Source organism: Puma concolor, chromosome C2, assembly GCF_028749965.1.
Source record: "Puma concolor isolate L17-30 chromosome C2, mPumCon1.1.hap2, whole genome shotgun sequence".
Lineage (NCBI taxonomy): Eukaryota > Metazoa > Chordata > Mammalia > Carnivora > Felidae > Puma > Puma concolor.
In genome coordinates, this window is record NC_141675.1 from 75,701,068 (window position 1) to 75,728,786 (window position 27,719).

The window sequence follows — 27,719 nt, forward strand, 5'->3', positions numbered from 1 at the left end:
TGTCAAATAAAGTACAAAGAACTTGTATTCTAAGCTACAGAGAATGACTATGCAAAGGTACTATTAAAGGTTTTAGAAGATACAAATGCTGTGTATAGGTGTGGGTGTTTATTCCTGGTATAAGTTAGAGGCAAACATGGGAGAGGCAGGAGGCTTGCACAATGGTTATGAGAAATGAAGTCCCGAAGCAGGTCTCAAGAAGGTCACAGTGGCGTTTGGAGAGAGACCAATGAGATATTTCAGAAATTGAATCAACAAACCCTAGACCTGAACTGGCAAATCTAAGGGACCGTGGAAACAGCAGAAATCCCAGCTGGAGGAGGAACTGGCTGGCGGGGGGACTGAGAGTGGCCGAGTGAATATGGAAGTACAGTGTTATTACCCAGATGAGTGGTTAGGATAGAACTGGGGGAATGTTCTAACCTACAGTCTTGCTCCAAGCACTTCTCAGCCTTTCCCCAACTCCATAGGGCTCAGAGGCTGCTTGACAAGAAAATGCCTGAAAAGAACAATCAAACACAGAGCCAGATGTCCTGGACAGAATCCTCCCTAGCAGATGCTTCACTGGCTACCCAGTGTAAGTCTCCATGATAGTAAGGGCTGGTTGCCCCCTCAGTGAGATCCCCAAATAGACGATCTGAACAGCTGCCTTCTGGTCCTGCCATTCTTTACCTCTGAAACCTTAAAAGATGAACTTTCTAAGTCTCCTTCATTTGTAACATGGGGATGATAATGTATACTACATCTATTTCATAGGTTTGTGAGGTTACACAGGAAGACGCAGACTGCTGTAAGACACACAAATGCCAGAAGTTCTCTGAGCAGAAACTACAAAAAAAAAAAAAAAGTCACGTCTGTATCCTTCATAGAGCTAAGTATAGAAAAAGGGAGGGAGCAAGGTGGGCAAGAAAATACCATAGCCTGGACCCCAGGGGCCTATGTTAACCAAGGAATATTGCCTACCAGATCTTGGAGAAGATCCCATTATCCAGAGAAACAGGAGGGACCTTGATAATCATCCAGGTCAACCTCCTTGTTTAACAAATGGGAAGTTTTACCCTGAGAGAGGCCCAGTGATCTGACCAAGATCTTTAGTGGCATATGGGGATATGGCCAATAACACATTCACAGTTTAGATGGTGATTTTACCCACATCAGTTTACAAATAGCCTTTGAGCTGGGTGGGAAAGGATTATTAAAATTCCCATTTTTAGTGTGAGGTTCAAAGACTTGTCCAGGAGGGATTCAAATCCAAATGGCCATACCCCCCCCCCCCAGTCCACTGCTCTTTCCTTACAGCACAATTTCACACACATGTGCCATTTCAAGCACAATCATTTCAGCATTCAATATATTTCAAACTCCAAATTGTTTGTTTCAGCCTGCCTTCAGCGATATTTCACATTCAACCTTCCCCAGTAGAATTCTACTGACCTTTCATCTTAAAGAAAAACCAGTGCAGCAGCCACCTTGGTACCAGAAACATATTTTAAAATGAATCATCAAAACTGGGTCTTTCCAGATAAATCATCTTCACAAAGTATATCCCTATATGTGTATCATTCAAGACGTATATCATTATTGCACTAAATACACTGGACTAGGGTGCTCGAAGAGCAATGATAGTTCATTAATTGAAGCAATATGTAACATACAAATGCTAAGAAGGCCTTTTAGCAAAGCAGTGGAACACTGAGGTAAAAACTTCCTCACTTTATCAGTAAAAACTAATTTGCATTATGGAAGGATCTCAAAGTTAGTGACCAACACTGCGAATGACCCCGATAATTCTAGTCATCAACATCCAAAGGATTTCTACCTGAATGTGTTTTTATTTGGGGAGGCCCAGGGAAGGGGTGGGGGAAGAAAAGGCTAAGATGGAATCAACGCACCAACTGCCTCAGTGTCCTCTTTACTAAACAGGGACTGTCCTTCCACCACAACCCTTATTTCAGGAGCAAGGCATTCAGGTTCAGCTGCCCTTTTTTAACTCAACAGAAGAGGGTTAACATTGCTCAGTCCCTTGAAGCTTGCAAGGCTTCTCATTGGGGTTCACTAGGAGTGTGCTGACACCTCCAGGCGGTACTACCAACGGGCCGGGAGCCCGGCTGTATAGCGACCCTCTACCTTAACCTGCGTTGCACTACGCGAGCTTGGGAACGAGCCTCGGGCGCTTCGCAGTACTTTCTGCTGGAAAGCACCGGCATTCGTTCCTCAAGTTCCCTCTCCTTTCTCTTCATCTCGTAAAACCTCTACACAACTCCCCACCCCGACCGGGTCTGCGCAGGTAACTGATCCTCAGAGCCCAGCAGCCCCCGAGGGGGACTAGGCACCTGCCTGGTGAAGGCACCTGCCACCGGCCTGCCCCGGCCTCGCCGGGCGTGGGGGACCTCAGGGATGCCCCCCGCACTAGCCGCCTCCACAACCACCACCGCCAGCAGCAGCAGCAGCAGCAGCAGCGAGGCCGAGAGGCCGGGCCCGCGCCCCACGGCCTTCCCACGGAGGGCGCTGCCCGGGGGCTGCGGGCTAGCGCTGGGAGGACACCGGCTCCCGAGACTACGCCCCCACCTCCATTAATAAAACGCAAGGGGGGGGGGGTAAAAAAAAAAAAAAAAAAGCTCCATTTACCGACATGAGTGATCACTGTGGCCAGTCGCCGGCTGAGCTCCTGGGGGGCCATTTCTTCCAGTAACCAAAATAGCATTTCACCGAAAAGCCACTCAGTATATAAACAAAACAAAGCAACAGGAAAGTGTTTGTATGGCTGCTAACGGATGGTGTTTCAAAAGCATCTCCTCCCGAGGATGCGATGCCCTCACACTCTTCCTCTCTCTCTTCAGGCACAAAACGAGTCACTCCCAGCCCAGGCCAACTTTCCTGGGCCGCTCGGCCAGCCCCGCTAGCCACGCCCTGCGGGGTATTGTTTTAAAGATTAAAGTCCAGTAGCTTTGCAAACGTAACGTCTGGCTTTGAGAGAGAGGGAAATGGCAGTTTTGGAGGTAAGAAAAGCAAGTCGCCCCAAAGCTCGCCGTAACCGCGCGTCAGGCTTCCCCCGCCGAGGAAGCGCGTAGGTTTCGGGATTTGCGGTCCGGATGGGTCGGGTCTTCGGCGCCGCCTTTCGGGAGGGTCGGGAAGAAGGATGCTTGGCGGGCACACGCGGAGGACGGAAGAGCGGAGCAGCGGAGGAGCGTAGGCGACAGGCTGCCTGAGGCCCCGGCTCCCGTGCGCGGCCCGCCTCCCGCCCCGCTGCGCGCCCGGAGCTCGGGTCTCCGCGCCCACCTCTCCCCGCCCGCCGCAGCGCGCACGCGCCCGAGCACCATCTGTTGCCAGGTGGAGAAGCTGCGCCCCTTGCTCTGCCGGGAGCCCGCGCTGCGGTCGCCGAAGTGGGGGCGACTCAGGGTCTGTCCTCGCCGCTGTGGGGGAGAGGAGACAGCAATTTCCGCGCTCCTGCCGGTGCCGGGGTTCTGAACGCCGGCCTCGGCCCCTCTCCTTGTCCGCCAGGTGTCTGCGGAGCGGCCGAGGCGAGAAGAGGGCTGACGGGGAGAGGTGCAGTCATCCCGCCAGGGGCTGCTGCTCGCGCCCCCGCCCCAGGGGTTGTCACACGCAGTTATCAGCGTGCACTGGGCGCACTCGCACTTGGAGCCGGGAGCGCGGGCTGTGCGCGTACAGGGCTGGGCACGCATGTGCGACACACATCTCCACCGTGTGGGCCTTTTCCTTTGTGCAACTACTCCAGGGCGCCACCGCTCCGTCTGCCACAGAGAGGCGCGCCAATGCTCCATCCTAAAAAGGCTCTGGCACCAGTCCCACGCGGGGCCCTCCTCCCTGTCAGCTCCCGGAGCGTCTTCGAGCAGCTATCCCGCTGCAATCGCTGTCACGCAGTTTCCTCAGGTGGCCTCAGATACTACCAGACAGGTAGCAAAAGACTAATCTAGCTCAGCAGAACTCCACGGCAAAAGCCTGAGCAAATGCGAATCTGGTCAGGTTGTTCTTCAATCCGTTCTGCAATGAGGGAGCCTGATTGTCTGGTCAAAAGAATGCCAGGACCATCCCAGGTTCTGAGCCAATGTCAGGAAGCTCAGCTCTTCTCTTTGACATGTAAAACGTCAGACCCCAAACACTCTGGATCCAATTTCTAGTAGTAGCCACTCATCCCAGGGGTTTGAGGACATTTGTAAATGCTTTCTGTAACAACTATGGGCTGTGTCTAAGAGATGTTAGTCCACCTAGGGCCTGCGATTCATGTAAAAGGTTACTCTTTCCTTTGAGGTATGGTCTCTTTACACTCTGCCTGCACAAGTAGAGCAACCATTTTCATAGCAACTTCTTGCAAGAGATTCAGAAAAGGGTTAAAGGCACAAAGAAGTACGGCAGCTTTGGATTGCATTTCCATGGTGGTTTCTGCCTATTCAAGAGTCACAAGTATTTTCGAGGAACCAAAATGCAACGTTTCTTGATAGTGGTTCAGGAGCCTGGTGTCTGGTCAGAGCCAGCTGTTGAGCTTTGATCACTAAAAACAAGCACATTGCTAAGGAGACAGATGATGTGCGGCTTTCCGGACTTTGCAGATCCAATGACCTCAGCTTCCTGGGTTAGGCCTGGTCCTTATGTGTGAGAATCATGGAAAGGAGGAAGATAGGGAAGGGGCTAAGGAAGAGGAGGCAGGAGAAGCTGATGAATAGGAATGAGGGAGAAAACAAAAGGGATACAAAAGAAATCACACTCAGAGTGCTGCTGTCCTTTCCCACATCTGTACCTTTAGTCTTCAAAGGTTTCCATGGAGATGAGTTGTCTGAGTTTATGGCAAGATGTAGCAGGCAGTGCCTGTCCTCAGAAACCAATTCTGCCCCTCATGTGTAACACATGCTTTCCCAGGCCCTCAACTGCTTCATGTGGGCTATGAGGAGGTGGGTCTGTGAACTCCAAGTTCCTTTTTCCAGTTCTGAAATCCTGTAATTGTAACTAAGAAGTTACCATTGGTAGGACCACATAGTGTTCAATGCCTCCCCTTTCCCCCAAGAAAACAAACGGTCACTGTCTCCATTGCTCTTGTGAATATGGACATTCTTGCTGTGTTCTCTTCTTCCTGTCCACCATCCTCCTTTCTGAGCTTCCTATTCTCCTTCCTATTTATGATCTGTTTCCTGATTCTGACAAATTGCATTGCTCCCATATCTGGCAAAATCAAGGAACGAGCCAGGATAACCTGCCTCCTCCAGTGAAAGAATTAGCAGCCAGTCACATCTGTTGAACATCTATTATATGCCCAGGGTTGTGATAGGTAGTGCCCAGTACAGCAATTGCCACTACCATATACTAAATGACTACTCTGTGCCTGGTGCAATGGTAGGCATTTCACAAACATCATTCAAGCCTCAAAGCAAACTTCTAAGGGCTTTAGTCTCATTTTACGGATGTTGCTAGTACAAAGACAAAACTGTGTTACTAATCTTATGAACCTAGACCATTCTCTACCTTCAGGTAAAGATTTGCCTAAGCCTGGAAAGAGAAACCATCCTCCAAGCACTGCCAAGGTAGATTCCACCTCTGTTGGTGAACTCTCAGCACCACCTCACAATGAAGAGGAAAGAAAAATGACCCACTTTGGGTGACGCAGATGAGGGTGAGGGATGCCTGGGCCTCACAGGGTCACCCATTTGGGTCTAGACTTGTGGTTTTCAAGCTAGCAGAATCACCTAAAATACAGGTTTGGGTTTTGTTTTTTTGTTTTTTTCTTAATACAGATTCCTGGTCCCCATGTCCAGAGATATGACTCAGTAGTGTGGAATGGGACCTGAGAAATTTCTAACAAGTCCCCAGGAAAACTGATGCTGCCGGTCCTAGGACTAGACTTTGAGCACCCTGGCCTAGAGCAGGGCTCTTCACACTTCTTAGACTGCAAGCCACAGTGTGACATAAATTTTACATCATGTCACAGTAGACATATATACACATAATTAAAACAAAAGTTGTATGAACAATTTATTTTCCCTTACTACTTGTGAAGCCCTGAAATACTTTCTATTCAACTTCATTTTTTAAAAACAATGGCCCAAATTGGGGAAAGTTGCATTTGGAAAGCAGGGTATTATAGTTATGTAAGAAAATGTCCCTATTCTTTTATTTTCTTTTCTTTATTATCTTTTTTTAGAGAGAAAGAGAGAGAGAGCATGCACAGGAGTGGGGGAGGGGCAGAGAGAGAGGGAAAGAGAGAATTTTTTTTTTAATGTTTATTTTTGAGAGAGATTGAGAGCATGAGCCAGGGAGGTGCAGAGAGAAAGAGGGAGACAGAGGATCTGAAGCAGGCTCTGTGCTGACAGCAGATAGCCTTGGGCTCACACTCACAAACTGTGACATCATGAGCTGGTGTCTAAGTCAGACGCCTAACCGACTAAGCCACCCAGGCACCCCAAAAGAGAGAATCTTAAGCAGGCTCCATGCTTGACATGGAGCCCAATGTTGGGCTTGCTCTCATGCCCCTGAGATCATGACCTGAGCTGAAATCAAAAGTCAGACACTTAAACAACTAAGGCACCTAGGCACCCCCTTGTTCTTTTAGAGATGTATACAGAAGTTTTTAGGGATGAAACATCACTGTTTGTAATTTTAACTATCTTAGCAAAGAGAATAAATGAGATAAATACTGGGAAATGTTCATAATTGTTAAATCGAGGTGGCATATGGGTTGTTTTACTACTATTTATTCTTTTTACTTTTATTCATGTTTAAATATTTTTCATAATAAAAAAGTTTTTTAGAATGATTGTTTGGACCTACTCAATTGCTGTTATGACCCACTGCTGCCAGCTGTTTGAAAAATTGTGTGCTAAGGCAGAGCCGAGGAAAACAAAGGGAGAAGAGGAAGAGAGATGGTAGAGAGGAGGGAAGGAGAGTGGGGAGGTGACAGGAGATGGAGGAGGACAGAGAGAAGTGCACTGTGGGAGGTGATAGGAGTTATCACAAGTGCCTCAAGGTAATACCCCTCTAAAGGCTTCTTCCTCCACATCCCACTCAATTTTCAGTGTACTTTCCCCATTGGGCCCTGGGCTACTTGGCAAGGAAAATACCTTATTCATCTCTGTAAACCCCAGTTCCTGGAGCAAGCCCAGAATTAGAGAATATCCATCAGTCAAAGCTTCTCATTTCACAAAGGACTTTCACCTGCCTCAACATTGCAGTGTTGCCTCTTTCCCCCAGTGCTGCCTGCTAGGATAAACCTCTCTGAGCTAGGAGCCCAGCTGTTCTAATACATGAGACCACACTGGGATTCTTGCCTAAGGGGTCACACCATGTGCCATCTACTGCACAGCTGACTGGAGAGGTGAACCCAAGAAAAGTGAAAAGTCACCTGGGCTCACACCATCCTGACAGTCATTCCACTGTCATCTGTGTCTCCTGAAACCAGGTGCCCCTGGCACAGGGGAGCGTGTGAGTATGCAAGTGCATACAGGGGGAGGGGAACAGCACCCCTGCCTCTATCTCTGTACTACCACTCTCCTCCCCCATATATGTCCTTTCTCAAATTTAATCAATTGTCAAAATAATGTATTTTCTTTGCAGAACATATTAGCAAAGTACAGAAAATTGAAAAAAGAGGTAGGAAAAAGGAGAGATGGAGAATTGATCATAATTACACCACCCATAGGCACAACCCCTTCGAATTTTCAAAGTGTATTTGATGCATTATTTTCATTAATAGACTATTAGAGCAGTTTTAGGCTTGTAGAAAAATTGAACAGAAAGTACTGAAAATTCCCATAAACCCACTCGCTCATAGCAGTTTCTCATATTATTAGCATCTTTTATTAGTTTGGCACATGTGTTACAATTGATGAAGCAATATAGATACATTATTATTAACTAAAGCCTATATTTTACATTATGGTTCACTCTTTCTGTTGTACTGTTCTTTGGGTTTTGACTAATGCATAATGTCATGTATGTATTCACCATTGCAATAATCATACAGAATAGTTTCATTGCCTTAAAAATCTTCTATGCTCCACCGATTCATCCTCCCTTCCCTTCAGATTTGGGGCAACCACTAATATTTTTACTGTCACCATACTTTTGTCGCTTCCAGAACGTCATATAGTTGGAATCACACAGTATGTAGCCTTCTCAGACTGACCACCCTCACTTAGCAATACGCCTTTAAGTTTCCTCTATGTCTTTTTATGGCTTGTTAACTCATTTTTTTTTAACACTGAATAGTATTTCTTATATTCTGTTGTATAGAGGTATCTGTTTATTCATTTACCTACTGAAGAACATCTGGGTTGTATTCAGTCGCAGACAATTATAAATAAAGCTGCTGTAAACAGTGTGCACAGGTTTTTTATGTGGGCTTAAATTCTTAAATCATTTGGGTAAATACCTATGAATGCAATTGTTGGATTGTGTGGTAAGACTATGTTTACTTTCGTAAGAAACTAAAACTGTATGTGTGTGGTTTTTGTTTAAGGAAGCTTCACGTGGAGCCCAATCAATGCAGAGCGCAATGTGGAACCAATACAGGGCTTGAACTCATGACCCAAGATCAAGACCTGAGCTAGGGGCACTGGGGTGGCTCAGCTGGTTAAGTATCTGACTTCAGCTCAGGTCATGCATGATCTCATGGTTCATGAGTTCGAGCCCTGCATAGGGCTCTCTGCTGTCAGTACAGTAGGTTCCTGTCTCCCTCTCTCCCTGCTACCCCCAACTCGAGCATACTCTCTCTCTATCAAAAATAAATAAACATTAAAAATAATCTAAAAAAATTAAAAAAAAAAGACCTGAGCCAAGATCAAGAGTCAGATGCTAAACCAACTGAGCCACTCAGGTGTCCCCAAACTACAAACTGTCTCGTAAAACCATTTACATACCCATCAACAATGAATGAGAGTTCTTGTTGGTCCACATCCTAACCAGAATTTGGTATTTTCAGCGTTTTGGATTTTGGCCATTCTAATAGGTATTTGTGATACATCGTAGTAGTTTAAATTTGCAACTACCTAATGACATATGATGGTGAGCAATTTTTTGTACACTTATCTGTACATCTTCTTTGGTGAGGTGTCTGCCCACTTTTTAACTAGGTTGTTTGTTTTCTTATTGTTAAGTTTTTAAGAGTTCTTTGTGGGGAGCCTGAGTGGCTCAGTTGGTTACGCATTCGACTTCAGCTCAGGTCATGATCTCGCGGTTTGTGAGTTTGAGCCCCACGTCGGGCTCTGTGCTAACAGCTCAGAGCCTGGAGCCTGCTTCAGATTCTGTATCCCCCTCTCTCTCTACCCCTCCCCCACTCACACTATATCTCTGTCTCAAAAATAAACACTAAAAAAAAAAAAAGTTCTTTGTATACTTTGAATACAAGTCCTTGATCAGATATGTGTTTTGCAGATATTTTCTCCCAGTCTGTGGCTTGTCTTTTCATTTTCTTGACAATGTCTTTTGCAGAGCCGAAGTTTTTAATTTTAATGAAGAACAATTTATCAATTTTTTTCTTTCATGGATCATGCTTTTGCTGTTGTATCTAAAAGTCATTACTAGGGGTGCCTCAGTGGCACAGTCAGTTAGGCATCCAGCTCTTGATTTTGGCTTAAGTCATGATCCCAGGGTTGTGGAATCGAGCCCCGTGTTGTGGGATCAAGCTCTATGCTGAGCATAGAACTTGCTTGGGATTCTCTCTCTGTCTCTTTCTCTGTCCCTCTCTCTCTCTCTCCCTCTGTCCTCCCCCATTCTCTCTCTCTCTCTCTCTAAAGTAAAAAATAATAAATAAACAAATAAATAAGTATCATTACCAAACCCAAGGTCACCTCGATTTTCTCTTTTTTTAAAAATCTTTTTTATTTTTTTAATTTTTAATTTTTGTTTTATTTATTTAGTTTTGCTTTGATAGCTTATTTTTGAGAAAGAGCACAAGCAGGGGAGGGGCAGCGAGAGAGAGGAGACACAGAATCCAAAGCAGGCTCCAGGCTCTGAGCTGTCAGTGCAGAGCCCCACAAGGGGCTCAAACTCACAAACTGTGAGATCATGACCTGAGCCAAAGTTGGACACTTAATTGACTGAGCCATTCAGGTGCCCCTAGATTTTCTCTCATGTTTTCTTCTAAAAGCTCCATAGTTTTGTGTTTTACATTTAGGTCTATCTCCACTTTTAGATAATTTTTGTTAAAAATGTAAGGTTAGTGTCTAGATTCATTATTTTGCAGATAGATGCCCAGTTTTTCCATCACCACTTGTTGAAAAGACTGTCTTTCTTCTATTGAATTTCCACTGCTCTTTTTTCAAAGATCAGTTGACTAAGGTTGGGTGGGAGTGTAACAGGGCACTTTATTCTGTTCAATTGATCTATTAGTCTATCATTTCACCAACACCATGCTGTCTTGATTACTGGATAAGAATGTCTATGGTCGCTGTGTATGTGTATGCATCAGATATATGTGTGGTTTATTAGATTTTGTTATCAGTGTTATACTCATTTCATAAATAGAATTTGGAAGTTGTCTCTATTTCTGTGCTCAGGATAGAATCAATAGCAACCAACTTATCTGTTCTTTAAAGTTTCTCAGTAGAATTCTCCTGTGAAATAATGTAGTCCTGATGCTTTTGTGGATGGAGGTGTGGGAAAATACAGTTCTCTGACAACATCTATTTATTCTATGGTAACCAGTTTACTTAGCTTCTATCTTTTCTGGGATATTTTGACAAATTATATTTCTTGTAATTTCATCTGTATTATCCAGATTTTCAAATTTATTACACAGAGGTGAGTAACATGATCCCATACAATTCTATGAATTTTTTGTGTAAGTTATTTCACCTTGTTTTTATTTTGATTGTACTTCCTCAGGCTAGCCAAGTGTCTATTCTTATTTTTTTTTCAGATCTTATATTTATTAGTACTCCCATTTCTGTTTTCTAAATTATGAATTGCTTCTTTAACTCTTCCAAACACAACAACCTGCACATGGGTATTTATAGCAGTTATATTCACAATTGCCAAATTGGAAGCAACCAAGATGCCCTTCAGTAGGTGAATGGATAAGTAAACTGTGGCACATCAAGATGATGGAATATCATTCAGCACTAGAAAGACATGAGCTACCAAGCCATGAAAAGAAATGGAGGAAACTTAAATGCATATTGCTAAGTGAAAGACATAATCTGAAAGAAGTGATTACCTCGTGAAAGCTGTAAACTTCTTACTGTACATTTCCAACTATATGACATTCTGGAAAAGGCAAAACTATAAAGACAATTTAAAAGATCAGTGATTGCCAGGGGTTATTGGGGAGAGAGGAATGAATATGCTGAGCACAGAGGATTTTTAAGGCAGTAAAACTACTCTTGGATATATATGGTTAAAAATTCATCTGAACTCGTAAAAGTACAACACCAAAAATGAACTAAATTGTAAACTATGGACTTTCAGTGATTATGACATGTCAGTGTAGATTCATCAGTTGTAACAATGTACCACTCTGGTGGGTGATGGTGATAATAGGTGGGGGGGCTATGTGTTACACAGGAAATCTCAGTATCTTCTGGTCAATTTTGCTATGAACCTATAACTTCTGTTAAAAACTCTATAGACTTGCAACCAGAAGATGAGTAAGTTCTGGAGATCTAATGCACAGCATAGTGAACTATTGTTAACAACACTGTGCTTTATACTTCAAAGTTGCTAAGAGACTAGATCTTAAATGTTCTCACTATGCACAAAAAAATAATTATGTGACTTGATAGAGGTGTTAGCTAATGCTGTGGTGGTAATCATATTGCAATGTATAGATGTGTCAAATCAACACACTGTACAGCTTAAACTTACACAATGTGATGTGTCACTTATTTCACAATATTTTCAAATACCATTATAGAAAAAAATAGTCTATTTAAAAAGTCTGTGATTTCAGTTTTGAGGCGATTAAGAGGGCTTTTGTAAGTATATGTTTTTCACATTCTTGAAAACATAAAATTGTGTATTCTTAGCCCATATCCCTTTATATTCTAAACCAGCTCCCTTCCCTTCTTCCCCTCAGAGGCTCTAAAGCTTAAAGGTCGTGGGGTGTTCCTTGTCCTAGAGCCTACGAGAGAGAAAGAACCCCCCGGACCACAGGAGGACCCACCTAGCCGACACCCACGGTCCTACAAAGGCTGACAACAGGGCCGACACCTCCCCACTAGGCAGACCACCTACAGGGCAAAGAAACCGATTGGCCAATCGCCACCACGGAGCGCAGCTCTGTTCTGTGATTGGCTTTAGCGGTGACGCCCCCTCCTGAATTGCTTGCTTGGATTGGTCCATTTCTTGGCTCTGACCTGGACGGTGGCCAGAGGAGGACAAGAGACTTCCAGAAAGAATGGAGGGATGATTTGCGTGACATATGAAACGCAGTCGCACATCAACAAGCAGCCGGGCTTCGGGGACGTGGCCACGGCCTCTGTGGTGCTGGTGCTGCTGATGGCGACTGAGAGGAACCGGAGGGGAGCGCCCCCCGAGCCCGCGGCTGCCGCCGAGGTAAAGGTTGCTTTCCCGCGCAGGGGCGGGGGATGTTTGGCCTGCCTGAGCAGTGGGAGGTGAGGAGGGGGAGGAGGACTGGAGGGACCCGGGAATCTGCTTTCAGTTCCACCCCCCACCCCCGCCCCCGAAAGGGCATCCTCTTACACCTAGCCCTTTCCTCTCCTCCCCCTCCCTGCGTTCACCCTTCAGCCCACTAACTGCCTCAGTTTCTCCATTTGAGGGGTAGAGCACCGTGGAGCTAGGCTTGCCGTTCTCCATGCTCCCCTCGCCATGGAGTTGCCAGATTTGGCAATAAAAACACGAGACACTGGATAAATTTAAATTTCAATCAACAAATAATTTTTGCCTATAAATATATCCCCAATATAAAGTGAAATTTTGAACTGAGCATGTTGTTTTTTATCTGGCAAACCTAGACTAGACTAATACTTGTACACCTCCTAACCATTTACAGCGTGCTCTCACAGCAGTCCCCGTGTGGGGAGTGTTGTTGTAATCCAAGTTCTGAAGAAGCCTGAAGAAGACTTGCCCAAGGTTATGCAACTAGTGGGTAATGAGGCCAGAACACCTTAAAAACCCATTTTAGTTCTGCTGCCCTTCATCAGAAGAACACGCCTGGGGAGTTCGTTCTTATTGTTGGAATTAATCCAGTTAACAAAAGCAAACTTATCCTTCAGAGGGCTGGAGAATAAGTTTATATTCAAGTTCTCCTCTACAGCATTTATATTTTAGGGAAGAAGTAACTGTATTAAGCTGTCAAGGAATATTGATTTGCTCTGTGGTGATTAAAGTATACTTTATAATGACTACACAATGGCATATCATTTGGCTTTGATGTCAGTGGACAAAGTTATACTCATATGTATTGCAAAAATCCCATACATCGCCATAAAAGTAGGGATTAAGTGCATTTGGCATGTAGAGGCTAAGAGCTCGAATTCTGGAATAAAACACACCTGGGTTTAAAGCATAGTTCTGTCACTTTGATGGCAGAAGGCAAGTTATATAATCTCTCTGGGCCTCAGTTTCCTCTTCTTTAAAATAAAGATGATAATAATTGTACCCACTTCATAGGATTGTCAAGTGCCTGGGACATCAAAAGTAATTTTAGCTATTAGCTATTACATTTGACCGTTAGAGTGAATCTTTGGCATAACATTCTATATTTTTAACTTTTAAATTTTTATTTCAATTTTTAAAAGGCCAAACAATTAAGAATGTTATGGATATCTGAGTTTCAGTGAAAAGAAATGTACTGTTCAATAATAGATAAAGCAAGTATTTTAGATTGTAATATACCAATTTTACCAAATCAAATATCTATAAGCTGGGCTAATAAAAATATTTATGTATCAGTTTCATTCATTGTTCCCCATGCATAATTTTATATTATTTTTATTTTCATTGTGTTTTAAACAGAAGAAACATTACCAACCACTATGGGAGAGAAAATAACTACAGGGTAATGGGTAAAGCTAGAAAATAAGTTTACATTCAGTGGTTATTTATGGTAAGGTAGACTTAGTATGTTTTAAAAGCCAAAGGTCAAGCCTTACAAGAGTTTTTTATTTCTTTGTATATTGTTTTATTTCCTTAGTGTTTACAGTGTTAAAATAGTTTAATTGCAGACTATTTTCTAATATTCCTTTGGGAATTTTTCCTGGTTTTCCTTCAAAAAGCTACAAAACCTTTCCACCACCTAAAGAGAAATGTAGAATTACAAAGATTGAAGTTCTAATCTTAGCAACTACTGTTTATTACCCAAGTGATTGTAAACAAGTCACTTATCATATCTGATCCTTGATTATTTGTAAAATCATAACAAAAACCTGAGTCTCCACCCCCAAGGTTTATAAATGCTGTCAATTATTACCAGCTATTTATTCACCCGAGAAAACTGCAATGGTGGATGGATCCAACTATTTGTCTTCTTTGTGCCTGCATCAAGCTTCCTAGAAGAGCTGGAGAAACTTGTGCACTGAGAAGACTTGATAGTAAAAGAAATTCATGGGAGTCAACATTGCCTAGTCGTTTTGCACTGCACAGCAGGCCCATAGCGTTTCTCTAGCCACCTCATTCTTTCATTTTCTGCAACTGCTGTATCAGATTCTCTTCATTCTTTTTAAACCTCTGACATCCCTCACAAGCCATTCTCAGCAAATGATGTCAATGTTAATGAGGAAATAGAATCCCTGTGTTCTGAGCTTCCTGCCAGCAAACATTAATGTTTCTGCCCCACTGCCTGTGTCATCCTTGTCATATCATAGTTCACTTTGGAGTCCTGTAGTCCCATGGTAATGTAATAGAGCACAGGCTCTAAAGCGTTTTTCCTGAAAATGATACTCTCCCGTTCATTAGGGACTGTGATGTGCTTCTTCCTAGATTGTGGCCTGTACATCACACTGGCTTCTTACTCCACCTGTGAGGCCATCCAGAGTTTGAAGCCAGAAATCACACACACATCATTTAGCAACAGAGTGATCAATTTCCCGTCTGTGGGCTTCAGCTGGAGAAGCTTTCTGCAGGAAGCTCTGGGTCTTATCCTCAAGGAGAAAGCTGGGATCAGTGCTTTCAAAGTTCAGACATGACACAAGGTGCAGAATGCTTTTCTGTTTCCTCTGATTGTCAAGGATTTTTATTGAAGCCTCACTTAAACCTGCTTTTCTTTCTTTGACACCATTTTCTGCAGTTATGTTTTATTACCAATTAGAACTTTGCATTCATAAAGGCTAAATTTATTCCACTAACGTTGTAGAAATGGGTCTCTTTCACCCACACACTAGGTCTTCCTGCATCCTATGCTGATCCCTTCCAATTTATTTTGCTCGCTCCTCCTCATGGTCCTCTTGGCTGTGCCCTCCATATCTGCAGCCACTTCCTTGGACACTGGGACTGGAGATACAGCTGTGCCTCAGGGACCCTAGCTGGCTGGCTTGTGGTTTCTCCTTCTAAATCACACTCTGGAGATTCAGATGCCCTCGAGTTCCCATGATTTATTGATGAGTTATTTCCTCTTGGCTTTACCATCCTATGGTTGAATGTTTGTTTACCTACAGACTTATTAGTTGCCACTCATTAGTTGCCACCAAAGGATAAGGAATAGGATTACAATCTGCGGACTTTTCATGCAAAGGTGGAAATTTGGATTTGCATATGAAATTTCCTCAGAAAGCATCTAATTCGGGTTTAAAACACTGTGCAGAACAAAGAAAACAAATGAGCTGCCAGTTTAAGACTTCTGTGGCTTCTCTTCTGTAAATTATGTTAATAGGCTTGATACTCTTATTTTGAATTTTCCACTTTTAATTTGAAATTATTTTAGACTTCTAGAAAAGTTACAAAAGTGGACAAAGAATTCCAGTATTCTTTACCTGTATTTCTCAAATGTTACTATTTATAATACATTTGTTTTATTCTCTGTATATATATACAATTGCACATATACTCACATAATGTTTTTTGAAGCATTTGGCAGTAAGTTACTGACATTATGCCTGTTTACCCCTTAATATTTCAGTGTGTGTTATCTAGAAATAAGGGCATTCTCTTACATCATAACACAATTATCAAAATAAAAAAATAACATTGATTCAATATTATTTAATCTGTAGACCTAATTCGAATTTCACCAGTTGTCCAACTAATGAACATCTTACAAAAAAAAAAAATGGCTTGTTTACTGGTCCAAAATATAATATAGGATCACATGTTGGATTTAGTAGTTATGTCTCTTTGGTTTCTTTCATTCTGGAACAGTTCCTCAGTCTTCGTCTTTTGTGATTTTAATAGGTTAGATGATGAAGTGATTTTGGATTCGTATCCTTAATAGAGATCTCTGCGTACTAAAAATATGTGAGTAGAGGATGGTGTCAATCATTGAGAATGGAGGACAGTTTTTTAATAGAATATTCCCCCATTGTTTGTTTTCTGACACTTCTCCCCAAATAGATTCAGGCTATCCATTTGGGGAAGAGAAAGCACAGAAGTGATGTTGTGTTCATCTCAGTGCAATCGGAGGCCGGGCAAGCTTTACTCTCAAGCAGGTGTTGCCCTGGAGGTGGCTCCATCCCACAGAAGAACTGTGAGATCAGTGTAGTCAGTCCTCAGGGTTGTCCTTACCAAAGAGGCCAGCACTAGTTTATTTACATCTACACCATCAGTCATTGGTTAATGGCTGTCCCCCAGGGGAACATAAATTTTCAGATACTTCAGGTTTTACAAAAGTGAAGAATAGCTTAAGATTTGGTGTAAAGTGGTCCATTCAGAACCTTTTTTTTTCTATTATTGTCCGCATGCAAGCATATAGTTTTTGTCTCAAAATTTTTTTTTAAAGTTTATTCATCTTTGAGAGATAAAGAGAGAGCATGCGCTGGGAAGGGGCAGAGAGAGGGAAACGCAGAATCCGAAGCAGGCTCCAGGCTCTGAGCTGTCAGCACAGAGCCTGGTGTGGGGCTTGAACTGACAAACTGCAAGACCATGACCTGAGCCAAAGTCAGACACTCAACCGACTGTGCCACCCAGGCATCCCAGAGTTCTTGTTTCAAATTAAACAGGAACTAGGTTTGCAGAGATGGTTTGCAGGGCTATATCTCCCCAGCCTGAGAAACTAAAGCTGTCTTTGTTTCAGGGTAGACAGAATCCATGCCCTTTGTGTTATTGTTGTTAAGTCTAAATGCAATTTTGCAACATGAAAACTGCAATGATCAGTAATTAGTTGGGAATCTTTGTAGTTTGTGATAAAGCTGTTGCATGCTATCTGTTTTTCAAAGCTCACTGCAGGCACCTGGGTGGCTCATTTGGTTAAGTGTCGGACTCTTGATTCTGGCTCAGGTCTTGATCTCATGGTTCATGAGATCCAGCCCACATCCAGCTGTGAGCTGACAGCATAGAGCCTGTTTGGGATTCTCTCTCTCTCTCTCTCTCTCTCTCTCTCTCTCTCTCTTTATGTCCCTCGCCCCCACCTTTCTCTCAAAATAAATACACGCTTAAAAAAAAATTCACTGTTACTAGCTATGAAATAAAGCTTTTCTTAACCAAGCTGTAGGCTTTATTAAGATCAAGGCTATATGGCATAACTTCCCATTGGAAAGGTTTATTTTTAAAGTAACTGATAATCAGTGACTACATAACAGAACAATTTGTCTTGGAGCTATAAAGAACTTGTTTCACTACTTACATATCCTGCACATAGAAGAATAATGTACGAAATGTTTGTTTGGATTCTTTAATTATCTAACTGGTATCTCTAGGAAGCTGAGGATCTCAAGTTTGTAAGGGCACAGAAATCTAATCAAAAATGAGATGCTGTGGGGCCCCTGGGTGGCTCAGCCGGTTGAGCATCAGACTTCCGCTCAGGGCATGATCTCACAGTTCATGAGTTCAAGCCCCACATTGGGCTGGCTGCTGTCAGCTTGACAGCTCAGAGCCCACTTTGGATCCTCTGCCCCCCTCTCTTTCTCTCCCTCCCCACTTACACTCTCTCTCAAAAAATAAATAAAACATTTTTAAAAAATAAAAATAAAAATGAGATGCTGAAAGGGATTTTATCATGAAGCAGTTTGATTATTCTGCATTGTAAGCTTAGAAGTGATTCTGTGTTGTGCTGCATAAAAGCTGTTTGCAGACCAGAATCTTAAGATTCTAAATATGAGCAGTTCAGCATTTAGCCATGTGCTTCAGAAATGGTTTGGTGGAGCCTGTATTTCTACAACATAATAATTTAAGCTTTAACTTTTAGATCCAAATGGTAATTCTGGCATTTGAATACTGTAAGGAGACAATTTGTCATGCCTGCATTGTGGAAATGGTGTTCCAAGTGAAAGGCACAGCATACAGTTGAAGCAGCACATACTGGTGTTTCAGGGAGAGCGTCTGATATGTTAAATAGAATCTGTCTTTGTAAGTATCACCATATTTTACTTAGGGCATATTTAAACTGGTGATATTGAGGTACAGGAGGGAAAATAATTCGCCTCATTGTTTAAGCCAAATGCATGAATTCCTAGACATGATACTAGAACTTTCCTTTGATAAACTTTATATTTTAGATCCATTTTAGGTTTACAGAAAAATTGAGAAGATAGTTTAGAAAGTTCCTATATACTTTGTAAGGAGTTTCCCATATCTTACATTAGTGTGGTATTTGTTAAAATTAATGAACCAACCTTGATACATTATTGTGAACTGAAGTCCAGAATTTACTCTGATTTCTTTAGTTTTTACCTAATGTCCTTTTTTTTTTTTTGGTTCCAGTATCCCACCCATTTAATTTATATTTAATTGTCATGTCTCCTTAAGCTCCTCTTGGCTGTGACAGTTTCTAAAATTTTCCCTGTTTTTGATGACCTTAACAGTTTTTAGGAGTCAGATATCAGTCAGCTATTTAGTAGGATGTCCTTATATTGGAATTTGATGTCTTTCTCAAGATTAGACTGGGGTTATGGGTTTTGGGGGAGGAAGACCACAGAAGTAAAGGCCATTTTCATCTCATTAAATTAAGGATTATTACTGTTGAGTTGACCTTGGTCCCCTGGCTGAGGTGGTGTTTGTTAGGTTTCTCCAATAAAGTTACTCCTCATTGGTTTCTCCAATAAAGTTACACTCCCCTTCCGTAATGTAGTCTTTGGAAGGAAGTCCCCATGCACAACCCACATTTAAGTAAGATTTATTTTTTTAACTTTCCAAAATGGGTCAAGATGCTTGTTTTGGATGAAGCAGATAAAAATGTGGAGTCAAGGGATTAAAGGTCAAATCCATGAGATTTACCAGAAATTAAATATAAGCATTAAGGTGGGCATGTGATTTGTCTATAGCTAGCAGGTTGGGTTAATTGTTACAGTATAGCTGTGAAGTGCTATATTGTCCTTTCCCCCTGCTGAAAGCAATTGTTTCCTACAATCTCTGTCTAGCTCAATTCTATAGTAAGACAGGGACGCTTGGTCTCAAACATTTCTCTATGTATTATTACGAAAACTGTTATATCTACTTAATTGATGTGTCAACATAATTAGTTATCTCTCTCTTTTCTTTTAAGGTTGGGTTGTTTTCTGCCTTAATGTCAATCGATATGTTGGAAGTTATCAAAAAGTTCATGAGAAATCCATTTCAACTTCTAATGAAGAAGGAAGAATTGACCCTTGAAAGGACCAGTATTTTATAATATTTTCGAAAGAGGGTAATGTTTTACTAGTTGATATACATAAAAATTATGGCCAGAATTTTTTTTTTTACCTTCTTGCTTAAGCTCTGTACTAAAATTACAGAAAGTAGTAACCGTGTTTTAGTATTTATAAATAAAGCAGCAGAGTAAACAAAAGAAGAGAAACAACTATACCAGATAATAGAAAAACTGAGCTGAATCTCTTTCTTAAGTCCAGGATACTTTGTTCTAAAATTTGGTACAATAATATCTGTATTTAAGTAGAATTAATAGAATGAATTTCTAACTTGCCCCTTGCAATGGCAGGGATGAGAGTAAGAAATCAAATGGCTTTTTCTTCTGACTCTATTAACATTTTCCTCTCTGCAATACCAGGGGTGGGGGGGTGGGTTGGAATTACATGCTCCTTGTGGCATACAAGAGACCAACCAGTACACAGGCTGTACTTTTTCAGAACACAAGGCAGAGGGTAGACTGGCTTCTGAGAAAATGCATGCCAGGAAGTTCAGTTTCTGATGTGGTAAGAGTAGTTCTTCCCTAGTATTGCCAGTTAAGACACAGTTAATGTCTAATTACTTCCTTAATAAACTGATGCAGGATGTAGTTACAATGTAGCTGTCAAGTGCTGCCTTGTCTTTACCCCTGCTCAAAATAAAACTGTTACCTTTCTAGCCCTGTCTGCCCTGGTGCTTAGCAGCCAGGGATGCGTGGTCTCAGACATGTCTACCAAGTTAAACACTGACTTGAGGAATGACTCTTGAGAATTCAGTCTTATTAATATTTTGCAGGTGGTGACAGTGAAAGAAAGAAAGAAAGAAAGAAAGAAAGAAAGAAAGAAAGAAAGAAAGAAAGAAAGAGGCATTATCAGGAAGGAATTCAGGTATGGGACAAACCACGTTTTGATTACTGCCAACTTACTGGTATTTCAATTCCTCATTTAATTATAGTTATCTGCCAAACTTCGGTTTTGAGGGGAAGATTTTTAGCAGTCTTTGTCAGCTCAAGCTATGTGGGGAAATAAAGCCCACACTCCACAGTGAGCTGTATGATTTCTATGCGGTTCATTACCGTTTTGTGGCCTGGAAGAGTGTGCAGCAGCTGCTGTTTGAATCAGAACTTGAACGTATACTACCGTGATCTCAGGCTCATGATTTTTATGTACAATGGTATCTATGGTTATAAACTATGTACCGCCCACCACTTGTGGAAACTGTATTCTCAACTGAATATTTGTCATCTTCATTGAGTATTTGCCTTTATTCTGGTGAAATAAATTTATGTGTTGTTGTTCAAGTGTGATTCTGTTAGCCAGACAACCTTTAAAATCAGGTATATGAATGAGGACAACAATCTTATCATCTAGTAACATGGTAAGATGTATTTAAATTCTACTTGGAGAGATTCATGGTTGATCAGAACATAGTAGAAAAACAAATGTGAAATGTAGCCCAGACTTTGGATTTTGTACAATTGATATTCAAAGGAAAAATCAACAATGCTGTTAGATCCGGCTGCCTTAGCTTACACGTGAGTCCTTTTTTTTAGTCGTGTTATTCATATCTTGTGCTTTCTTGGGGATTCCTCTATAATTGGGATTTTGTTAGCATTTTCTGGTATCAATTTACATTGACACTGGCTTAGGTATAGTGGTTTTATTACTAAATAAATTATGTCTTGCTACTAATGTAAAAATAACTTTAAAAAGATATAGAGGCACCATGTCCAGCCGCAAAGGGGGCAGGAAGAAGCCCCTGAAGCAGCCCAAGAAATAGGCCGAGGAGATGGTCAACAGAAGGCGTTCAAGCAGGAGCCAAAAGAGGAGCAGAAGAAACTCCAGGAGCTAAAAGGCCAAGACCAGGCCTCAGGGAAGGGCCCCCTGGTCACAGGCAGAATTAAGAAATCTGGCAAAAAGTAAACTGTTCCTTGTGCCTGAGGCAATGGTAATCCTTAATTCCATTCCTGTTTAAACATCTGGATTCCCTGTCATAACCCTGTTGCTACCGATAGCTAGAATGGAGTGTCTTAGATCCTGTTGTACATTTAAGAATAAACTTTTGTTTTAAAAAATCAATCATTAAAATAAAAAAGAAAGACAAAATGTAGTAGTCAACAAGAATAGATGATGAGATGGTGCTCAGAGATGGCACTGGCCTAATTTAGGACATGGTTTCATGAGTGAAACAACATGTAGTTTGGACAAAGAGCGAGTCAGTATTTCCATATTTGTTTTTTTCTTGTTCCGGTTATTTGATATTTTAAATTGCTCCAGCCACGGCATTTTTGATTGGCTATATTATCTGTTTTGGTATAGAGCCATGGTGGTACATATATCTCAGCCATCTGTGTTACGGTGTCTTAGGTGAACTGAGCAGAAAGCAGTGATAAGTATGGGTTATCAAGACAGATCTTTGGAAGTTCCTTCCACACACACGCTATAAAAAGTTTTTAAGTCCTAGACCAAGTCTGTCCAATAGAACTTTTGCAGCAAGGAAAATATTCTATATCTGTGCTGCCCAACACAGAAGTGACAGGCCACCACGTAGCTACTGAGGTGTGGTTCATGCAACCGGTTAACTATATTTTCTATTTTATTTAATTTTAATTCCAATATCCACATGTAGCTACTGGCTATTGTATTAGACTGCATAGTCCTAAACAATAGCTAACATTCCAGAGTTTATAGTTGCACTTTATAGTTCCAAAAGTGTGTCAAGACGAATTACGTAATTGTTCTTTTTGTTTAGTCTGTGGTGTTTACATCTGTCCCAGGCCAACAACTGCTCTTGGCTAGCCCTCTTGGGTATGGGCTTTAATTCCACTACCACAAACACAATACTGTCATCTGCTTTATAAATAATAATGCTTAAGATGCCTGATAGAATCTGATTTTGCAGCCAAAGGAATCCTTTCCACTAACTACAAAAGAAATCCTTTTTCTCTCTAGATATTGTAATTGGCATCTAGTTAGAATCACTCTATATATAATCTTGGGAAATAAACAGCCACTGATGGTTAACAAGTAGCTCATATTGTTAGTAGTTCATATTGTACTTGATAAGCAATATTCTGATTAATAATTTTTGTTTGTTCAGAATTGGCAGTGGAGGCTGATTTGGGAGGAAAGCTGTGGCCATAAACATTGAAGAAGACAAGTGGATTCTTTGTGACATTCAGACTTTCTACAATAGCACAGTGGAGGAAATGCCAATGAATGTGACTGACCTTATTTAATTCCTGGGATGAGATAGTTTTGAATGGAGCACTTGCTATTGTGGAATAGGTGATGATAACATCCACTGTGCTTCTTTCTTTGGGAATATTTGAAGCTCGTCTCAATGCTCATAATGGATCAAAAATACAGATTTTGATGGTAACACTACTCTTACTCGTGAGCCCATATGAGGATGGTCATTGGTTTTATCTGCTTCAGAATTAGAATATTGGAGTTGGATATGACAGATGGGGTTGTAACAATTATTCTTAGAAATGTATTTCCTAGTTCTGTAAAAATGGTTATATTGAATGTGCTCCATCATTTAATACTATATTGTGGACTGGACAATATGTGCTGTATAAAAGCAGCCAATTGAGGTGCCTAGGTGGCCCACTTGGTTGGGCGTCCAACTTCGGCTCAGGTCATGACCTCACAGTTTGTAAGCTCAGGCCCCACGTTGGGCTCTGTGCTGATGGCCATTTGTGTTACGAGTTACGTGTGCCATCAGCACAGAGCCTGGAGCCCATTTCGAGTTCTGTGTCTCTCCTTCTTTCTCTGCCTCTCCCCTGCCCATGCTCACACTGTGTCTCTCTCTCAAAAATAAATAAACTTTAAAAAAAGAAAAGAAAAGAAAAGCAGCCAATTATGGGGTGCCTGGCTGGCTCAGTCAGTGGAGCATGTGACTCTTGATCTTGAGATTGTAAATTTAAGCCCCAGGTTGGATGTAGAGACTACTTAGAAATAAAATCTCTTTTTAAAAAAAGCATCCAATTATATTAAACTAGTTTATCTGTTTTTATTGCGTTAGTCATTAGACTGAATAAAACAAACTCGAAAATGTTTTTTTTTAAATAAAGTATTTGATTTCATTTTGTATGGCATTGTGTTTTTACTTTGTAATGTTACGGCATCAGGCTGGAATGCTGGCGGTAAAACCAAGCGGCACTTGGAGACCTTGGTGGATTGGGAGATTTATTTAACACTGACGGGCTCAGAGAAGACTGTTTTTCCAAAGATCTGAACCCTGAATGTGAGTGAGAAGGGTAATTTATAGTTTTCAGCCTCCATATTTGGGGGGGGGGGGTTGGTTTTCGGGCGCTCAGCAAACAAAGAAAGAAGAACCCGGAGGAGGGGTCTCTAAGCTAGAGACCAGAGTTTGTTTTAGTCCAATCAGCCATCTTTGGTGTACTTTATCCACTTCTCCAACAGTAAAACATTTTACTAGTCATAAGCATGAACTGGAGCCTTTTACTAATAAGCACCAGCAACAATCATATCCTAGGGTTAAATCCCAGAAAATTTGCCGTATTGTATATGAATATTCAATAAATTATAATAACAAATATTTTTTCTTTAAAGTTGTTTGGTCCTTATTCCTTAAAGAATTATGCTTTTTGCCATAATTGCCTATTTTCCAAGATAAGATAAAACAGCACACGACAATAAATATTTTATTCTAGTTACAGAATTATAAACAAAGGATACAATCACTGTATCCTTGCTTTTCATTAAAAGTTTTAATAGTTCCAAGCTAGCTGCTGTTTGGCCATAGCACAAAGACTAGTCACTTGGTCAACTGCAGATGTTCAACAGCAACATCGGCTAAGCACCCTCTGCTTCTTTGACAAAAAAGAAGTATTAGAATGCAAGGTTTCTCCTTCTCATGTGGCAAAAATTTCCTGGTATATGCAAAGTAGCTATTTAACAGCAACGCTTTCTATGTTAATAAGCTAATTAATCAGTAAAGCTCTTTTTCCATAACGATAACATGGAGTCACAGGCCCTATTAGGGAAGGATTGAAACCGAGTATGATCCTGGTCTTTTCTTACAAATTACTTCTTGAGCAATCTTTACGTTGAACACAGCTCATAATTTATCAAAAGAACCACTGATAGGCAGTGAATATTCCACCAGTTGTTTTGACTGGTATCACACAGAAAAGAATACGGTGGTGAATTTCTAGGTGGAAACAGCCCCCATCCTTCCTCAGTCCTAGTATTGATGAAAGTTTGCTGCTTTCACAAAACTGCTGCTGTGGCAAATAAGGCAAAGGCTAAAATCCTTGGAAGTTATCAGAGCAATTAAAAGTCACCACTGCCTTCAGTAAGTCAATGTGCAAAAGGAAATCCTAAATAATGAGATGGAAGGGATGATATTTACTCTGATGTTCATTCCCTGCCAAGACTAGAAGGCAGGTGGAAAGAACTGCATAAAGGTGAGATCAAAACAAACATAACTTGTATTTGGAAAAGGTATAACCACCAAACTTACTAGAAGGCCTTCATTTCCCTGTCTAATGTGGACTGTATTCAGGATCATGCTGGTCTGTTACCTCCATCCAAGGACACCTTTGATTACTTTCTTGAACTCATTAGAACAAGACACTGCCCCTCCACATTTCTTCCATTCCAGGACCTCACTTCCACTCTTCCTCCTCTGCACAAGGCCCTCTGCTTCCTCTCCACACCCTTTTTGGCTTCCTATATATCCTTCCAAGCATCAGACCAACTGCTCCCTGATGTTTTCAATCTGATGACTCTGGCACTTCCACATGTTCAAAACCCAACTTTTCATTTTGCCCCAGGGCTACTTTTCCCATTACCTTGAACTTCCTCCTCTTATCTAGACTTTGGCAACAGTCGCCAAATTTGTTTCCCCACCCTTGGTCTTGCTTTGTCCGATCCACTTATCACTCAACCCCCAGGATGATCTCATAAAACATGTAAGTTATTCAGTGGATTTCCTTTTCCTCAAGATAAAGTCTAAAGTACAAGGCTTCCCTGCTTTTGGTGTTGCATCTAAAACATCATCACCAAACCTAGGGTCATCTAGATTTTCTTCTATGTTATCTTCTAGGAGTTTTATACTTTTGTATTTTACATTTAGGTCTGTGATTCATTTTGAGTTCATTCTACTGAAGGATTTAAGGTCTGTATGCAGATTCATTTATTTCCATGTGATGTCCGGTTATTCCAGCACATTTGTTGAAGACACTATCTTTTCTCCATTGTATTGTCTTTGTTCCTTTGCTAAAGATCAGATCAGTACAGTTGACTATACTTATGTGGGTCTACTTCTAGGCTCTTGTAAGAGGAACTCTATTTTTCTCCTCTGCTCTCAAAACTCTACTCTTCACAACACTTCTGACACTGCTGGTCATCAAATGTTGGGGCTTTTCCCACACAAACGGTTCTGCAAAACCAACTGGTGTCCTAAAATTTAACTCAATTCTGACACCATCTAACCTAGAGATAAGTTTAGATGCCAAAGGTTAAGTGTTCGATGCCATGAGAATAACCCCTTAACCAAACATTTCAGATGCCAAATATAAGTCCTTGTTATTTATGCTTCTGACCAACTGGCTATAAACTGGAGGTTCCCATGACCCCCTTCTTGGGTTTGATTAATACACTAGAGTGGCTCACAGAACTCAAGAAAATTTACCAATTTATTATTTTTTTTTTAATTTTTTTTTCAACGTTTATTTATTTTTTTTTGGGACAGAGAGAGACAGAGCATGAACGGGGGAGGGGCAGAGAGAGAGAGGGAGATACAGAATTGGAAACAGGCTCCAGGCTCCGAGCCATCAGCCCAGAGCCTGACGCGGGGCTCGAACTCACGGACCGTGAGATCATGACCTGGCTGAAGTCGGACGCTTAACCGACTGCGCCACCCAGGCGCCCCAAGAAAATTTACCAATTTAAAAGGATAGAGCTAGGGGCACCTGGGTAGCTCAGTTAGGCATCTGACTTCAGCTCAGGTCATGATCTCATGGTTCGTGAATTCAAGCCCCACATAGGGCTCTGTGCTGACAGCTCAGAGCCTGGAGCCTGCTTCAGATTGTTTCCCTCTCTCTCTGCTCTCTCCCCACTCATACTCTGTCTTCTGTCTCTTTCTCGAAAATAAATAAACATTTAAAAAATTAAAAAAAAAAAAAAAAAAAAAGGATAGAGCTCAGAAATAGCCAGATGGAAGAGATGCATAGAGCAAGGTATGAGGGAAGGAACATTCTCCTATCACATCCACGTGTTCACCAACCCAGAAGCTCTTTGAACGCTGTCCTTTGGGATTTTTATGGAGGCTTTGTTATATAGGCATGATTGATTAAATCCGTGGTCATTGGTGACCCATTCAACCTCTGGTCAGAGGGTGGGGCTTAAAGTTCTAACCCTGTAACCACAGGGTTGGTTCCTCTGGCAACCAGCCTCCCTCTTTAGGGGCTTTCTAAAAGTCATCTCATTAATATAAACGCTGGTGTGGTTGAAAGGGACTTATTAAGAAAAACAAAAGACACTTTCTTCACCTTTATCCTTTGGAGTTATTTCGGGTACTGGGAATAAAACTAAATATCGTAATGAAAGATGTTCCTATAGTTATTATATAGGAAATTACAAGGGTTTTAGGAGCTATGTGCCAGGAACAGTGGAAGACAAATATATATTTCCTATTATAAATCACAATATCACAGCTCTCTATTCTGTTCCATTGATCTATTCATCTATTCTTTTACCAATACAACACTATCTTGATTAATGTAGATGTAGTGTATGTATTAAAGTCAGGTGGTATCAGTCCTCCAACTCTGTCTCCTCCTTCAATATTGTGTTGGCCATTCTGGATCTTTTGCCTCTCTATATAAACTTTCAAAACAATTTTTTAAATATCCACAAAAATAATATGCTGAGGTTTTTATTGGGATTGCATTATATTTACAGGTCAAGTTGGGAAGAATTAACATCTTTTACAATATGGAGTCTTCCTATCCATGAACATGGAATATCTCTCTGTTTTTATTTTTCTTTGATTTCTTTGATCAAAGTTCTGAAGTTTTCCTCATATAGATC

At 41.4% G+C, this 27,719-nt stretch overlaps 1 protein-coding gene, 3 non-coding genes and 1 pseudogene across 7 annotated transcripts in view; 4 read left to right on the forward strand and 1 right to left on the reverse strand.

Moving 5' to 3' along the window:
• The window catches only part of MCF2L2 (MCF.2 cell line derived transforming sequence-like 2), a 267,461-nt gene extending 263,768 nt beyond the window's left edge, over positions 1-3,693 (reverse strand). Inside the window, exon 1 of one of the 3 annotated variants that reach the window (XM_086674819.1) lies at positions 2,629-3,688. In XM_086674819.1, the coding sequence (XP_086530945.1) occupies positions 2,629-2,704 (76 nt within the window). In that variant the 5' untranslated portion in view covers positions 2,705-3,688. Of the gene's footprint in view, positions 1-2,628 lie in introns of all 3 variants that reach the window. The other 2 variants (XM_086674820.1, XM_086674818.1) reach the window with 2 other exon arrangements.
• Positions 3,694-19,729: 16,036 nt separating this feature from the next.
• LOC112850620 (small nucleolar RNA SNORA81) lies at positions 19,730-19,909 on the forward strand. Its single transcript, XR_003222722.1, has one exon. It is a non-coding gene; the product is annotated as a small nucleolar RNA SNORA81 (small nucleolar RNA).
• Positions 19,910-20,251: 342 nt separating this feature from the next.
• Positions 20,252-20,381, forward strand: LOC112850588 (small nucleolar RNA SNORA63). The gene has a single exon (XR_003222695.2). It is a non-coding gene; the product is annotated as a small nucleolar RNA SNORA63 (small nucleolar RNA).
• Positions 20,382-20,611: 230 nt separating this feature from the next.
• On the forward strand, positions 20,612-20,746 carry LOC112850597 (small nucleolar RNA SNORA4). The gene has a single exon (XR_003222703.1). It is a non-coding gene; the product is annotated as a small nucleolar RNA SNORA4 (small nucleolar RNA).
• A 448-nt stretch (positions 20,747-21,194) lies between these two features.
• LOC112850491 (translation machinery-associated protein 7 pseudogene) lies at positions 21,195-23,743 on the forward strand (annotated as a pseudogene). The gene is made up of 2 exons (XR_015240150.1): positions 21,195-21,600; positions 22,753-23,743. The product of XR_015240150.1 is annotated as a translation machinery-associated protein 7 pseudogene (transcript).
• Positions 23,744-27,719: the final 3,976 nt, after the last annotated feature.